This window comes from Macrobrachium nipponense, chromosome 6 (assembly GCF_015104395.2).
Source record: "Macrobrachium nipponense isolate FS-2020 chromosome 6, ASM1510439v2, whole genome shotgun sequence".
NCBI classification, from domain to species: domain Eukaryota; kingdom Metazoa; phylum Arthropoda; class Malacostraca; order Decapoda; family Palaemonidae; genus Macrobrachium; species Macrobrachium nipponense.
The window spans coordinates 81,388,500-81,405,513 of NC_061108.1; the positions used below are offsets into that span (position 1 = coordinate 81,388,500).

General features: G+C 38.7%; 1 protein-coding gene across 4 annotated transcripts in view; it reads left to right on the plus strand.

Moving 5' to 3' along the window:
• Positions 1–17,014, plus strand: part of LOC135216276 (intermembrane lipid transfer protein VPS13D-like) — a 999,641-nt gene that overhangs the window by 600,997 nt on the left and 381,630 nt on the right. For 3 of the 4 annotated variants that reach the window (XM_064251439.1, XM_064251442.1, XM_064251441.1), the window contains one exon: positions 3,727–3,823. In XM_064251439.1, the coding sequence (XP_064107509.1) occupies positions 3,727–3,823 (97 nt within the window). Of the gene's footprint in view, positions 1–3,031; positions 3,246–3,726; positions 3,824–17,014 lie in introns of all 4 variants that reach the window. The other variant, XM_064251440.1, reaches the window with a different exon arrangement.

Genomic DNA, 17,014 nt, shown 5'->3' on the forward strand with positions numbered 1-17,014 from the left:
ATCCGTGAGCTCCCAGCATCCCCCAAGGCGTGTGATTCAAAAGTTTTCGCCTAGTAGGCCTATAACTGTTTTTCCACGAATTTAAAAAAAAAACTTTTATATCGACGTACCATACGTCCAATCATCACCCAACAGACAATTTATATTGACGTTTAATACATCCAATCGGCGTTAAAGGGTTAATATTTTCAAACAATAATAATAATATAACTGTAATTACAAAATTTTGTTGTAGTATTTTAAAGAAATAACCTTTTCATTTCACTTTTAAGTAAGAACAACTCTTCTCTATCTCTCTCTCTCTCCTACTGAGATGAGAGAATTTTTATGGTACACCAGCTAAACATATCTAGTATATGTTTATTAATATTTTCAAATAATAATACAAAATGATGCATATAAAGAATTCTTTCCCTCATCATTCTTTTTAACCCCACAGAAGCTCAAAGTCCAGAGCTGTCAAATATGTCAAGTAATGTGACAGGAAGGAGAGTGTTGCCAGATTAGCATCAATGATTTAAACAAGATTCTCTCTCTCTCTCTCAGTTAGTGGTAGTCTAGGTAATTTTTAATTGATATATTTTTACCTTTACATTCCGTAACTGTAAATGCCTGTTCTAAAACACATATTCCTAAGAGTTGTATTAGTCCAAATAAAAAGCACTGTTTGTTCATGAAAAGGAATGTCAGAAACAAAGAAAAAGAGACAGATTAAAGAATTTTAAAAAAAATCTGTTGAGGAAACTTCTAAAAATAGATTGGTTGCTCTGAAGGGGGAAAGAAGAGAGAACTTTGTTGTACATATGTAATCTTCACACACTCCCATATTTTTATCAATGATTTATTTCTTTTTTATGGGTAATGTATTAAGCTAACTTTTAAATGAAATTAATATTAGGGAGCATGATTAGAGTCATATATTTAGTGTTCAAACTCTAGAAGTAAGCATTTATTAGCAATTTTAGAGACCGTGCCAGATTTATGCAAAAATTCCCCTTGCACGAGGGGGTCTGGAACCTAACCTTGCTCAAGTTAGGGATATTACTGTAATTATGGTGATGCTTCATCATCTGCTAAGATATTCTGGGTTTTTGAATTACGCATGAAGTGATTGTCAACCTGTAACAACATAAACAACTTAATTGAGAAACAGGCGATTGCCAATGTCATTTGCTGCAACTCCAAAAAATAAGTAACAGAGCTATCGAAATTGATGTCCGGAACTTAACGCTTAGACAATCAAGTATTGTGCACTTTTCAAACCCAACTTTGTTAATTTACAATAAAAAGTATCTCTAAATTACATCTCTTGTAGCAGCTAAGTATAATGGCAATGAAGATATCAATAGTACTCAATCAGCCAAGATTTTGAGAACGTAAACAATATCAAATACAAATGGTATATGATTACAATGTTAATATTCTGTAATATACTTTTAACTGTCTCAAATGATAATTTTCTCCAAAAAATATTTAGGTTAATAGAGCTTTTCGGTTATTAAGATTATGGAATAGATCGTACACCTATAACAAAGTGTGAGCTTGCTTATCCTATACCATTATTACAGATGTTTTGTGTACAGTGTCGACACATGTGAGGTAGTTAACTTTTCACACAACTATTGACCCATTACGGGTTAGCCTGTCATTAAAAATCATGGCAGGATTTTAGGAGTGTCACACAAATGCCTCTTTTATAATAATTTTCAGTTATTTCCTTCTTAAGTCCAATTGTGGTTTTTACCGTTTTCCTCTTCTGCTTGTCTGCAATGGCAGGCTTGGGACCAATGATTGAATCAAAATACTAGTACACTATAGAAAACCACAAAAACTAAGGAAATACCCATATATACAAGCATGCACTACTTGCTCAAAACAATAGCAGCAGAGCGAACAGGCTTTTAACAAGCATTGAACAACGGCAACTAGTGGCGACTAACCGAGCTACTTTTATTTACAAAAATCATACGTTTCATTGAGTTGAATTCTAGTTTTTTGTTTGAGCTCTGATGCAAAATTTACTAGAAATTTTGTGTTGAAGTCCGGTTATTTTGAGTTCTAGTACGGTCGAGTACCCGGGCTCTACTGTAATTAGATTGAACATATTCCATCCTTATTGGAATAATTGTACTAGTACTGTAATATTTTTATGCTATACCTAGATTTCCCTATTTTTATTGGTTATTCATTTTATTTATTTGTAACATTGCTTTCTTTAAATATCTGGTTAGATGACTTAAAAATGAGTATTTCTGGTGAACCCTTTCCAGTTTATCACTTGTGTAAAATTTCCTGAAATGTACCATGTCCTTAGTTCTTTTCTTGGTTTTAGCATTGCATCCTTATATCTATTTTCCTTGTGCTATATATATGATTAGCTTGGTTTCACTTGTTATCAAAGGCAGACTACTACTCATGGTCCCACATTTTAATGAATATCAAAACAGAAGGAGAAGTAAAGTTTCTTTTTCAAATTAGATTACTGGTTAATAGGTAACAAGGATGAATTATGAGAGAAGATTGTAGAGTTTTTTTCAGGTATTTTTGGTATAATGGTTTTTAGATTTTGAGCATATGTTTACTTAATCTGATATTTAAACTGATGAGATCCTCAGAAACTAAGTAAATATTCTGGAAAACTATTATTAAAACAATGGAGTTTCCTGTTTGTAATGAATTATGTGATCATAGGAGTTTTTCATGATAAACAGTAGTATTACCTATTATACTTTCCATGGAAGCACTTGAGTTATTAAACATTGCCAGTTTTTATTGAAAGTCTTAACTCACACTTTATTTTTTATATGGCACAGGTTGGGACCATTATTGTTGTGTCTGCTATGATGTTTGATTTTAAACATGTTAGCTATAGACAGATTATACTTTGTCGCATGTGTGCAAGTACAATTTTTACTTTTTCCTACCGATTCACTTATGGATTGTGTTCTGTTACCCACCTGCTAGTTTATTCAGAAATTTAAATTTTCTTTTGTAGCTGTAGTCGTTTCTTTCTTTTTGTTTCATATGTCAGATGTCAAAACCCTTCAAGTGGCCCCCAAGACATCCATTCCAATACCGCTGTTGTATGCCTGGGCTCGGCTGTTAGTGAGGCCTGTTAGTCCAATAGGAGGGGGATGGCTTTATTGTAAGGAACCTCTTCATTGGCTGACACTTCTTCAACCTCATCAAGAGGCAAATGATTTAAGAGAGTGCCCTGTAATCAACACTCAAGTGCCTCCTTTTAGGTTTGGATGTCAATGATTTTTATTTATTCAAAAAATCTTTCCTGATTATATTGATTTAGGAATGGTGTGGGAGCTACTTGCTATGGATCTTCAACTAACATGGCTATATCTTTTGCCACAGCACTATTGTTTTGATATTTAAGTCTTAGATATGTCATTGCTGTTGTAAACAGAAGTGGAATGAGAAGCAAATGTGTTCTTTAAATTATTTTACACTTTATTATTGTATTTAATAATAACTTTCATGTATAAGTGTGCATGCTTTTTAATGCATATGTAGTGCATAATTGAGTTTTTAGTTGTGTAGTACCTTATTTTGCCTACATAATTGTAATGCTATATTTGTTACAGTACGGCACTCTAATTGAGTTAATCACGTTTTTTATATAGTATTGTGGTTAATTTTTGAATATATATGTTGTGATGACCACAAATATGAAAATTTTTTATTTCTATAGGTAATATGATTTTCCCTTGACAGATTTTGTGTACATGTAAGAAGAGACAATTTTCCTATTGATTCTTCATATCCATCACCTACTTCCTCACCAGTACTTCCTGCACGCCACAATGAATGGGTGGGTTTCGCAAATTTTTTTGAACAATGAAATTTTTAAAATTGAGAGATTTTAACTATGCTTCTATATTTCATTCTCACCATTGTTGGTTTTAGGTAGATGTGGCATACTCATAGCTAGCTCATGATTGATTGAAATCATTGTTTCCAATATCATAGGCTTATTGGGGTGAAGATGCAAAGTAAATATTACTTCAGTAATACATTGAATGCTTATATATATAAAAAGAACCCTCCTACCTTATTTAGATCATAATCATGCTGATTCCTATCGATAATATAACAATACAGTCATACAAATGAAAAGCTTGTAACAAAAAGTCTTTTCAGATCAAAAGCAAATGAATGATGGAGTAAGTAAAAAGGCATTGGCTGTGTAAGTGTGAATAAAATTTTTTAAATAATTTCTTGCATGTAAATTACATGAGTAGGTTAATATTTAAAATGGCATAAAATAGTATTGTTGTCTGTAAGGCTGTCAGGGGTCTACGGGAGGTGAATGGAACAGCCACCGAAGTATTTGCTGGAAGGCAGATTTTAGTTTATACTTGACTTGATAGCAGTGGTATCGAGATTTTCTTTTCAGAATACTCTGCATATTTATATAAATTTTTCTTGAGCACAGTGGTTAGGCACTTTTTGGACTATATAGCCATATACGTATCTAGTAGAACAAAAGTTTGAAATTCCATTGAGTTCCCATCATTCTTAGACTGTTGATGACGAACACGGTATGAATGTTTAAAGTAGACGTATATAATTTTTTTCTCATAGTTTGGCATTGGAACGGTACCCAGAATGAATAACTGAAATTTATAATAAAGAAGTAATTTTGACTAAAATGGAATGAATGTTGGATTAAAAGAAGGTCATTAAAATAAAATACCTTGTGAATCAGCAGCATAGATCTAGCTATATTGTTCTATGCTCCATGTTCTAGGGTAAACAATTTTAAAGGTTAATTTTCACTTTAAGGGTCTCAATATGACTTTGGTATAATAAAGTTATTTAATATGCATGCAATGAAACTATGTTGAATAAAGTATGAATGTTAAGAAAATCTTTTGATTTGAACATTTTGTGCATAGGTCTAAGTTTAGCCTGGGTTATACTAATGAGATAAATTGTAATCATTGAAAGTTCATTGTTTGTTTGATCTGAGTAGGCTGTTTTATACATGTGCTTTCATGTGCTTGTGTTAGTTTATTTTTTATTCAGATTGGCGTGTTTATGATTTATATAAACAGGAGTGAGGGTTCTTCATTCATATAAATATTCAAATATGTTTCTTAAGAGATAGTTTAATATTTATCACAATAAACCAATACTATACATGTGCATATGCCACATCTTCATCCATGGATGGACAGATGAAATGAAACTGACTTGTATAGTGGAATGTTACTCCTAGATTACTGTTTAGTTTTTGTGTGTATTGCTTGCTTTCTGCCTTTTAATTTTTTCTGATCACTTTGTTTTCTTCTCACACAGACATCTTTCTGAAACTCAGTCTTCCTCAAAATTTACCCTTCATTTAATTAATATCCTTCAGTCCACCTGCATCAGTCTAGAATTATGACTCCATCTTGTTAGATATCTGGATGGTGTTTATAAAGGTTATATTTAGAGTATACTGTGTGTAGACAGGCACCAATCTTTGAATAGAATTGCTTGTTGGTTGGAGTGTCTGCCCAAATATTTGTAGCTGTTGGAACATCCTAGGTTTTTTTTCAAATTTAAAACTGTGCTTTAACTACTTTATTGGGCACTATACAGCCTTTGGTTTGAATTCCCTTGCTTGTTGGTACACTGAAACACACTTGTTCATTTTTTTTTCTTTTTTTTGGTTGTAATGATTTATGTGTTTTTCATTTTAGATTCTTATTCATGATATACATTTTTAGTTCTTGTTGCTGTCGTTGGGTCTCTTAATGAGAGGATCCATACGATCTGTCAGTAAAAGGAGATACTAACTCGTACTTTTCACTCGTGATGGGTTGAACCATGGTAACACCAGCAAATTTATATGAACAACCAACAGTTTGGGAAGGTTTTTCAGCAAATTTGCATGAATAACCAACAGCTTGTGTGTAGCTTCATCACAAAAATGAGGGGGTATTGGGAACAAGAGTACATTTCATTGACAAGAAGATTGATAGGGTTTAATCAGCAAGGGCATTTAATCTCTATACTTTACTGTTAACAAATATTTTTTGCCAAAGATATGTACTGATTTTTTTTTTTTCAAGATCTCATAAACTGAATAAAAGTGGTTTACAATAAAATTCTCCATAGAAATAGCTGAATATTTATCTACAGTACATACCTATATAGAATTATTTTTCTTGAATAGCATATGTATACAATTGGTACAAATATTGCAAGTTATTATTCATCTCTCTCTCATCTGCTCCCTTCTCATCCACTCTCCTTCTTCCTCTCTCTCTCTCTATCTGCTCTCTCTCTCTCTCTCTCTGCAAAGTACCAATTAAATAGTTGTTTTATCTTCCCAGCACAAAAGTTTTTTTTTCAACAAATATTACGAATTGAATTTTAATCCAAGCATTGACATTCACTTATGGAAATCATGTCAAGACAGTTTATGAAAAAATACCAAGACGTATTACTTTTGTGATTTTGTATGTAAGAGTGCATATGGCTGAACATTTTGTGGTTACATAAAGTCTTTCTCAGTATGGAATAAACTCCCATTTCATATCCTGGCAAGGGATGCTTGACACTTTTCTTTGAAAATGAGATTAAAACTTGGCAGAAGCCGTCACCATCAGGTAAAATATAGTTTTATGGTTTGCTGCAAAAGCTTTGTAAAATATTGATATAGAAATGTGGAATTTTAACAGTTTCCATTTATTTGTAAAAATGTACTAAAAAGGTAAAAAAAAGAAAAAAGAAAATACAAATATTGAACATAAGCATGTTAATCTGACCTTATACAAAATTATGAATCAGTTAATCTGACCTTATACAAAATTATGAATCAGTTCTTAGATTCTTGCTAAAAACTAATTATGTCCGTGTATAAGACAACCTTTAGATAAGATAAGGTTAAAAAATCATTGCAAATTTTAATTAATTTATCTCATATCTGTAGTATAAGATGACTTCTAAAGTACAAAACCAAAATTTTGTTTTTGGAGAAGTGATTATTTGCAAAAAATAAATAGTATACAATAATATATTGTTCATATGCGAACAAACCTTCAGACTTAACAATAGGATAATTTCTAGTACCTAGCTGGATCCGGTTAAAAAACAGATGAAAGCTAGAAATCTTGTGATATCTGGCAATGCATGTGTAGATTGGGTGAAGAGTGGTCAAGGACCACTCACCTACGCCACTGCGTCAGTCTTTTCTTTAACCGCCTGGGCGAGAGGTCATAACATTGACCTCTCTTGGCCTTTACCCGGTTCATTGCCCGTTTCTTTTGTGTGTGTGTTTGGCTCATATTATGGCTTCTTCTGCTTCTTCTGCTCCCTCTCGGCCTCGTCAATGTGTGTGCCCCGGAATTCCAGGTTTTCCGTGTTCTCGTTTTTTGGCTTCAGCAGTGACTGATCCCCACATCACGTGTAGCAGGTGCTGTTCTAATTTTTATACTATAACGAATCCTTGCACGGAATGCCGGGCATGGCCTAAAGAGCAGTGGAAGTCGTTTTATAGCAAAAGAGAGCATCGGAGGGTTTCGACTCTTCCTTCTTGGGAAGGTTTTTCGCCTCTTCCCGATGCTTTGTCTCCTGCAGTATTCACCCCCCATAGTAGCATTGTTCTTGTGTCTCCTTCCTTTTCTTCCATTGATTCGTCGCTGGACGTATCGGGAGGCCACCAGGCTGATGTTTGTAATGTCGCCCCGTCTTCTTCAGGAGTTATTTTGATTCCTGGGAAGGGAATCAAATTCCAGAGTCGGAGGCATCCAAGATGGTGGTGATTTGGAAGACGCTTGGACTAGGGGGTCCCCCGTCCTTCGAGGGGTTGCTAGCGCACTTTATGGAGGATCGCTACCCCCTCCTGAGGCTGGCCAGGCCATCCCCCCTCCTCCCGGCCTCGTCTTCGTGGGTAGCAGAGGTTCATCCATCTTGTATTGCTCCGCCAGTGACTGCTGCCGCTTCTTCAAGTTGGAGGGAAGCCGTGGCGTCAGCCCCGTTGATGACATCACGGGTTCCGTTGTTGTGTATTCCTCCACCAGTGGCGTCGGATTCCCATTCACATCGAGGGGAAGCTGTGATGTCATCACCACTTGTGACGTCACTCCCAGTCGTCTCCTCTTCACTGCCTCTCTCAGCCGTGACGTCATCCCTGCCGCCCAGTTCGCTACATCTCCCTTCCATGTCATCGGAGCATTCTCTTACAGATCAGTCTGAGGTTATATGCCAGGCAGTGCTTAAGAGGTTGAACTCTGTTTTTGATGATAAGTTGGCTGCCTTGTCGGTTGGGAGGACTGGAAGGAAACATGTTGCTTTGTCCCCCGCCTTCTGCGAAGAGATCACATAAGAAAACAGTGCTGTCTTCCTCTCCCTCTTCCCCCTCTACGCCATGTTGGTGTATCAAGCGTTGGAAGGCTAAGGACTTTGCTCTTTCTTCACGTACGAGGGAGGAATAACATGGACATGTTCTCGAGAGTATTGGTGTTTCGGAGAGTGTTAGTGTATCTTCCCTTGTGCAATCTGTAGTGGCTGCTTCGTCCTCTTCATCAATTTACGGGCGTGTTGCAACCTCCCCCGTCCGAGCACATCGCGAGTGGGTAGCAACCTCCCCTGTCCATGCACATCGCTAGTGTGTTGCAACCTCCCCTGTCCATGCACATGAAGCAAATGCTCCTTCTTCTCAAAGGCCTATTCGTTGCCATAAGGGATCTCAAGTCCCTGTCAAGAGGTCGAAGGTGTTGAGTGCAGAGTTGGTGCAGCAGGAGTGTTTGCCTGCCCCTCCCACTGGTGCTTCAAGAGTTCGACTCTGGGGGATTCTCGTTCAATCTCGAGTGTTCTGGATTCCTCTCCAACTCACGTTCATACGTTTGCCATGCCCGTGACCATTCACGAACATGTTAATGAGTTATCTGTTGGAGGAGTATGTAGTGATGTTCCTAGTGTTATAGTGGGTTCATCTCAGGAGCTGACGCGTGGACCCAGCCAAGACAGGTTAGTTGGTGTTTCGGGCTGTTTGTCTGCTGATCCTTCCGTTAATTTTAATTGGGAAGGTGCCTTAGATGAGCCTACACATCCTTCTCGTTGTCGGTCTCTGTTGCCAGAGCAGGAGGGAGACACGCAAGAGTTTTTGTCTCTCTTTTTGGAAGTTTATCTCATTCGTGGGTTCAACAATTTGGAAAGTAGGACTCGGGCTCGGTCATCTTACACTCCTTCTTGCTTGGAAGCCTTGGTGGGAGCTACTCAGGATCCCATATCATCTCTTCAGCTTCCCTTGTCTGGGCACGCCAGTCGGTCTTGCATAAGGTTAACACCTCTGTTTTGGACCGGGACGCTTCGCTTTGCTCTAGGGGCTCCTCCAAGCTACTACCCCCGCCTCTCATGAGACATAGGAAGTACTACACTACGAACTCTGCATTTTTGATGTCGCGACATCTTAACCCAGACATCATTCACCTGAACCCGGAATTGACTTTGGAGCAGGTGAGGTCGGAGGCTCCGTCCTTGTCTCCGCAATAGGCCTCAGCATTGGAATCTACGGCAGCCTCCATGTTGCAGACAGTTTCTTGGCTGGACTTCTGGTCTGTGGTTTTTGCCAAGATAGCTTCTGACAGGTCCCTAGAAGGTTTGGTGGGTGCATCCTCGCTTGCCAGTCTGTTGCAGTCCGGAGGCAAGGGGTTTTTGTATGTGGCTCACCTCAGTGTTAATTTATGGGCTAACCTTCTGATTAGAAGAGATGCAGCTTTGTCTAGGATGGAGAGATCAGTTTACACCGAGTCCCTTGCTGGCATTTAGGAACCGAGATCTGTTGGAGTCCCAATATTTGTTTCCTCAGACAGAACTCGAGAATGTGATAGACTAGCGCTGGGCTGACACCAAAGACAGACTGGTGCACCAGGCCGTGTCTAAGGTGCAGTCTCATCCTCGGAGATGTATGGCTCCTCCTCCTCCAACGGTCCAGCAGTAGTCAAGAAGATCGTCGCCTGGTAGGCCATTGAGGAATTCGAGTTCGGCAGGGCCTTCCCATTCGACTTAGTCTAGGTCAGAGGATCAACGTCCCTTTCGCTCTCGTTCCTTTAAGCCAAGAAGGGGCCCCAAGGGGCAGAGGTTAGGTGCCACTCCCTCTCCTGCGGCAGGGGTTGGGGGGTGGGGGGGGTACCTGGCGGGCCATTGGGCCAAGTGGCAGAGTTATGGGGCGGAGAAGTGAGTGGTAGATGTCCTTCTGGTGGGGTACCTACTCCCATTCGACTTCTCTCCTCCTCTGTCGGACAAACCGCAGCTCAGGAAGGCATATCCTCCAGATTCTCTGAAGTTCTTGGCTCTTTGGGAGGAAGTGCAGAAGATACTGGACAAGGATGCGATAGAGGAAGTGGTGCATCCGTCTCCGGGGTTTTACAGTCACATCATCTTGGTGCCCAAGGCGCCGGGAGGATGGAGACCTGTGATCGACTTATCCACCTTGAATCACTTCGTCAGGAAGACACGGTTCAAGATGAAGACCCCGCATTCGGTGTTGGCAGCCGTGAGGGAAGGCGACTTCATTCTGTCGATAGACTTAAGGGATGCATACTTCCAAGTCCCTGTTCATTCAACGTCCAGGAAGTTCCTTCGCTTCTCTGCTGGGGACAAGGTCTTCGAGTTCAAAGTCCTATGCTTCTGGCTGACAACAGCCCCTCAAGTGTTCAGAAGGGTCTTCTCTCTCATGTCAAGTTGGGCCCATGCTCAGGGGATCCGTTTGCTGAGGTACCTCGACGATTGGGTGGTCTTGGCAGTTTCCAGGGAAAAGCTGCTGTAGGACAGGGATCGTCTACTTCGGTTCTGTTTGGAACGGGGCATCATAGTCAACCAGGAAAAGTTGAACCTCGTACCCAGTCAAAGGATTCTCTACCTGGGCATGGTCATCGATACAACAATGGCAAAAGTTTTCCCGTTGGATCAGAGATTGGAGAAGTTGCGGGTGGTGGCGTGCGACTTCCTGTCAGAGTCACATCAGTCAGCTCATTAGTGGCAGGTTCATCTGGGAGTGTTGTCTTCCTTGGAGAAGCTGGTCCCTCATGGGCATCTTCATCTTCAGTCTCTGCAATGGAGACTGGGAGAATTCTGGTCTCCGGTGGGGGACTCACCCTTGTCAATGGTTCCTCTGTCTCTGGAAGTGAGAGAAGACCTTCGTTGGTGGTTGGATGACCAGAATCTTTCGAAGGGTGTCCCTCTGCTTTCTCTTCCACCAGACTTCCTTCTGTTCTCAGACACCTCCCTCGCAGGTTGGGAGGCTCATTTAGGCGGCCTCATTGCTTCAGGCGTTTGGAGTTTGGAGGACAAACAGCAACATATCAACGTCTTGGAGTTGGAGGCAGCCTTCCTGGGCCTGAAGGAATTTCCGGAGAAGGTAGAAGGTCATTCTGTTGTTCTCATGTCGGACAACACCACGGTGGTAGCCTATGTGAACAAACAGGGCAGCCTGGTTTCTCGTTACCTTCATGCCTTGACCATCAAGGTTCACCAGTGGGCGGCCAGCAATTCAGTAGAGCTCTCAGCCAGGTATATCCCAGGCAAAAGGAATGTGGTTGCAGACAAACTCAGTCGTCAGGATCAGATCCTAGGCACAGAGTGGTCCCTTCATCAAGTGGTAGCAGACAGCAGACAAGCTTTTCCAGGTTTGGGGGATACCCATGGTGGACCTTTTTGCATCTCTGTTCAACAGGAAACTGGAGATATTCTGTTCAGTGGTCTCAGATCCTTTAGCATTGGCAGAGAACGCATTCCAACATCCCTTGGACAACCTGGAGGTGTATGCCTTGCCTCCGTTTTGTTTGATCCGTCAAGTTCTGAACAGGCTAATGAGTTCACAGGGTCTCAGGATGACTTTGGTAACCCCTCTGTGGCCTCAGGCAGAATGGTTCCCAGATCTGCTGTCATCGTTGTCAGAGGTTCTGAGGGAGATTCCCCCTTGGCGACACTTGTGTCAGCCGCATGTGGAAAGGTTCCACCAGTCAGTAGAATCCCTGTCTCTTCACGGTTGGAGGCTATCAAGTATCTCCTCCGAGTGAGAGGCTTTTCTCAGAGAACAGCAGGGCATATGTCCAGCAGTCTCAGAAAGTCGACCTCTGCTTTTTACCAAGGCAAATGGGCGATCTACTGTGATTGGTGTCGTAAATGGGGTCTTTCTCCACTCACAACTTCTATTCAGTGAATAGCAGGCTTTTTAACCTTCCTCAGAGACGAGAAACGTTTGTCCATTTCTGCCATTAGAGGCTACTGGGCGACCCTGAGTTTGGTGTTACGCCTTAGAGCTATCGACATCTCCTCTTTCTGGGAACTTTCCTTGTTAGTTAAGGGGTTCAAGCCTCTGAAAGTGGGATGTTTTCTTGGTTCTCAAGAGCTTCACTAAGAGTCCACATGAGCCCTTGCGTCGCTCATCTGACTGGAACTTGATGCTCAAGACAGTTTTCCTTATGGCCTTGGCATCTTCCAAGAGGGTAGGAGAGCTCCACGGTCTGAGCTATGAGGTGAAGCACACCAGGGGTTGGGGGTTGGTGTCCTTCGAATTTTCGTAAGCACAGGCCGTACAAAGAAATAGGTGTCTAAGAATGCTGTCTCTTTTTGGATATGGGAAGCCATCAGACAGGCATACTTGACTTTTGATGATTCCACCACCATGTCTGTGCAGGCTAGAGCGCATGACGTTAGGGGCAATGGTCCCTCTCTGGCTTTCAAAAAGAACTTGGCTGTACATAGAGTGCTGAGCACTGGTGGTTATGCCAGTCCATGTTCACCTCTTTTTATCTTAAGGATGTTGCCCACAGATCTGCAGACACATTTTCCCTGGGTCCTGTGGTGGCTGCCCAACAGGTTGTGTAACTCATAGTTGCCCTTAACCCTTAAATGCTGAAGCGGTAAAAAAAAAATTGTCTCCCGTGTACCGGAGGTGTTTCAGAGTGAGCGCGGAAGCGGAAAAAATATTTTTTTCAAAAAATCACAGCGCGCTTAGTTTTCAAGATTAAGAGTTCATTTTTGGCTCCTTTTTTTGTCATTGGCTGAAGTTTAGTATGCAACCATCAGAAATGAAAAAAATTATCATTATCATATATAAATAATGCGATATATGATAGCGCAAAAACGAAATTTCATATATAATTGTATTCAAATCGCGCTGTGCGCAAAACGGTAAAGGTAACAATTACTTTTTTTTTCGTTGTAATGTACACCAAATTTCAATCATTTTGGTATATAACACATTGTAAAACGATGAAAGCAACACAGAGAAAATATTATCACAAAATAATGCATGAATTCGTAACGAGCGGACGTAAACAAATATTTTTTTCAAAAATTCACCTTAAATCTAAATATTGTCCTAGAGACTTCTAATTTCTTTCAAAATGAAGACAAATGATTGAATATTACTATACTGTAAGAGTATTAGCTTACAATTGCAGTTTTCGACCATATCTGACGAGTTAAAGTTGACCGAATGTCGAATTTTTTTATATATATATTTTTTATATGTAATTATTTCGGAAATAAGAAAAGCTACAACCTTCAATTATTTTTTGTTTTATTCTACATGAAATTGCGCACATTTTCATATATAAAACTATGAAGTGCCTAATATGAAATGGAGCAAATATTCCGAGAATGGGACGTACGCATTTCGGAGATTTGTGGCGGAGAATCCGCGCGCGGAGGGAAGGAAAGATTTTTTTTTAAATTCACCATAAATCTAAATAATTTGCTAGAGACTTCGAATTTGTTTCAAGATGAAGATAAATGACTGAATATTACTAGACTGTAAGAGTTTTAGCTTACAATTGCGTTTTTCGACCATTTCGGTAGAGTCAAAGTTGACCGAACGTGGTTTTTTTCTATTTATCGTGATTTATATGCAAATATTTCAAAAATGAGAAAAGCTACAACCTTCAATTATTATTTGTTGTATTCTACATGAAATTGCGCACATTTTCATATATAAAACTTTATGTAACGGCTAATTTAAAATGGTGCAAACATTACCACAATCGCACGTATGATTTTTTCGGAAGTTACCGCGCGGACGTAAGGAAAAAGTTTTTTCATAAATTCACCATAAATCGAAATATTGTGCTAGAGACTTCCAATTAGTTGCAAAATTAAGGTAAATGATTGAATATTACTAAAATATAAGAGTTTTAGCTTACAATTGCTTTTTTCGACCATTTCGGTAGAATCAAAGTTGACCGAAAGTTGAAATTTTGGCAATTATCATTATTTATATGAAAATATCTCAAAACTGATAAAAGCTACAATCATGAGTATTTTATTGTTGTATTCTACATAAAAATGCGCACATTTTCATATATAATACTTCATGTAACGGCTAATTTACAATGGTACAAAAATTATGTCAAAGTGACGAAATAATTTCCGAGATGTGTCACAGATACTTTTTAGTGCGGCAAGAAAGAAATTCGCGCTTGCGCGCCTGTGTAACGATTGTAAACAAAACAACACCTTGATCCGTGAACTCCCAGCATCCCCCAAGGCGCGTGATCAAAAAATTTTAGGCTGGTAGGCCTATAAGTATTTTTCCGCGAATTTTAAAAAAAACTTTTGTAAGTAGACGTAAAATACGTCCAGTCGGCACACGAGAGAGAAAAAATGTCGTCATAAAATACGTCCAGTCAGCAATAAAGGGTTAACAGGGCACTTTTATATCTTACCTAAGATGATTGTGTGGATGAGAGAATGAGTTGGCTGGTCTCCTTCTTTCTCTTGTACCTTTCCTTCTTCCTGTGGGCTGATTAAGGAATAGACGCGTCATTCGCTTGACTGGTCTGGTACAGGTGAGTAAGGTAGTCATACTGACAGTGTGGTTGCTTAATATACAAATATCAAACCCTCTATTCAATAGCATATGCTCCACTCCTTGGCAAGGAGGAGTTGGGAGTAGTACAAACCCCTCTCCTCCAGACAGTTCCTCTATCCCGCCGCTTTGATATTTAGTACTTCATCCAGAATTCTAAAATCTGGAATTTTTTGGAGGAGGAAGAGAATCGGCAAGGTTTCACAACTTGACAATTATAAGAGATTGCACTGAGAATAATGATAATTTATAATAAAATTTGTTTTACTGTAACTAAACATCATATTGCATGTATTACATATAATATCACAATATATGACCAGAGCAATGATGCACCATTTGCATTCTGGTTTAGTTTACCGTCTTGAAATACAACTGATCGTGTTTTACTGATATTGTCACTGTCTTTAGTTGCTAAATGGAACTTAATTCAGATATTCCTTTTGTAAATTAACAAAACTGGGTTTAACAAAGCTGATTCTACATCATGTTTTTCATACATACATTGCCTAAAAGGGAAACCATTATTGTCTTTGTTTCATCGCCATTCACAAACAACCGCTAATAACAATACAATAATGAACAATAATTATTGTACACAATTATCATTCATATGACTGAATTGTTCTAAACAGTTATTAACAGCTTTGCGTGCTGCCTCAGTTGATGTTCGCTGCAATTTTGTTATAATAACATTGGGGAACATGAAAGTAGAAAGTGTCATAAAATCACTTGAGCAATGCCAGTGATAGTACTGAAGATGATTTGTATGATGATGACAACTATCATTGAAATTTCTGAAAGGCTGTGAGCGCAACCATAACTTGATGTTTATTTTTTATCAGCTGGGATAGCATAGATAGTAGTTGTTTTCATTGATATTAAGTTATTCCTCAAATAGGCTACATATTTGTTATGACGATATGCCAATAATGCTCTACTGCCAGTAGTTGACTGATCGACTTTACGACCTCCCACACCTAAAATAACTGGGAAGCGACATGAGCAAGAAAGAGTGGTATTCAGCTGAACGTACGACAGTTTATTTCCCAGCTCCCGCCTCTCCACACATGCTAATTACTATTATTGTGCATCGACAACAAGGATATGACTCCAGTAAACTAATGCCATCAAACACAACTGTAATAAAATTGAGAGAGAATCATTTTAATCAAAACTTCAGGTCTTGAAAGAACACATTTTACTGTTGTTTTCATGCCGATAAAAGATAATTTCTACTATGAAATCAAGTGAAAATAGCAAACGGACTCACTTAATATTTTTACACAGTAAACATGCCCACAATGCAATCTGTTAACGGATTTTGTTCACGAGACACATTAAATTCATATTTTGACTTAACACATATAATGACAAATTACCTTCTCTCATATAAGTAAAGTATTTAGATATTTTATGCTAATTAGAAGCAAGGCAGTTCGCTCCAAATTGAGTTAAATACAGCGAAAAAAAACTAGTATTCGCCATCAGCTGATTACCCAAATCAAAACAATAACTGCTTTGTTAGTATTTTATGATACAATAATATGAGAGTTCCTACAATATTATTAGATACAGTAATGTATAACTTTTTTAAATATTCACGGAAACAATGCATATTCATTGTGTTTTTATTTCATAAATATATGTAGCCGTCAGCAGCCTGACATCGCTCAATTATGCCGATGTCGGTCCAAATCTGATTCCAGTTTCGTATCCAATTTTTTTTTCTATGATATACTCAGAATGCATTGAATCTCCAAAATTGGCTTATGTTTATAAATAGATTACTAAATTATATTTTGTATGTAGTATACAGTATACTGTACGCTAGGCTACGCTAGGCTACTGTGTTAATGTTATTCAACTTCTCTTTGTACTGAATTATCATAAGCCAATGTGCATTGAACCTAGAGAATATTCTTACGGTAAATTAACATGGGCCAACTTACTTCCAAATCGTCTTACAACTGGTTGGTTGTAACCAATTGCGGTCGTAAGTCAACAACTAGCTGTATAAGGTAAAAATGGTTTTATTACATTTATTATCAGTTTATTTCATAATGTGAATCTTCATGTATGTATGTTGGTGCTTATTGCACTGAGGCCAATACACATCTTAAAATTCAAGGTTTGATTTTTAGAACTGTAGTATAAGATGACACCCAATTTTTAGGGGTAAATTTTAGGATTTAA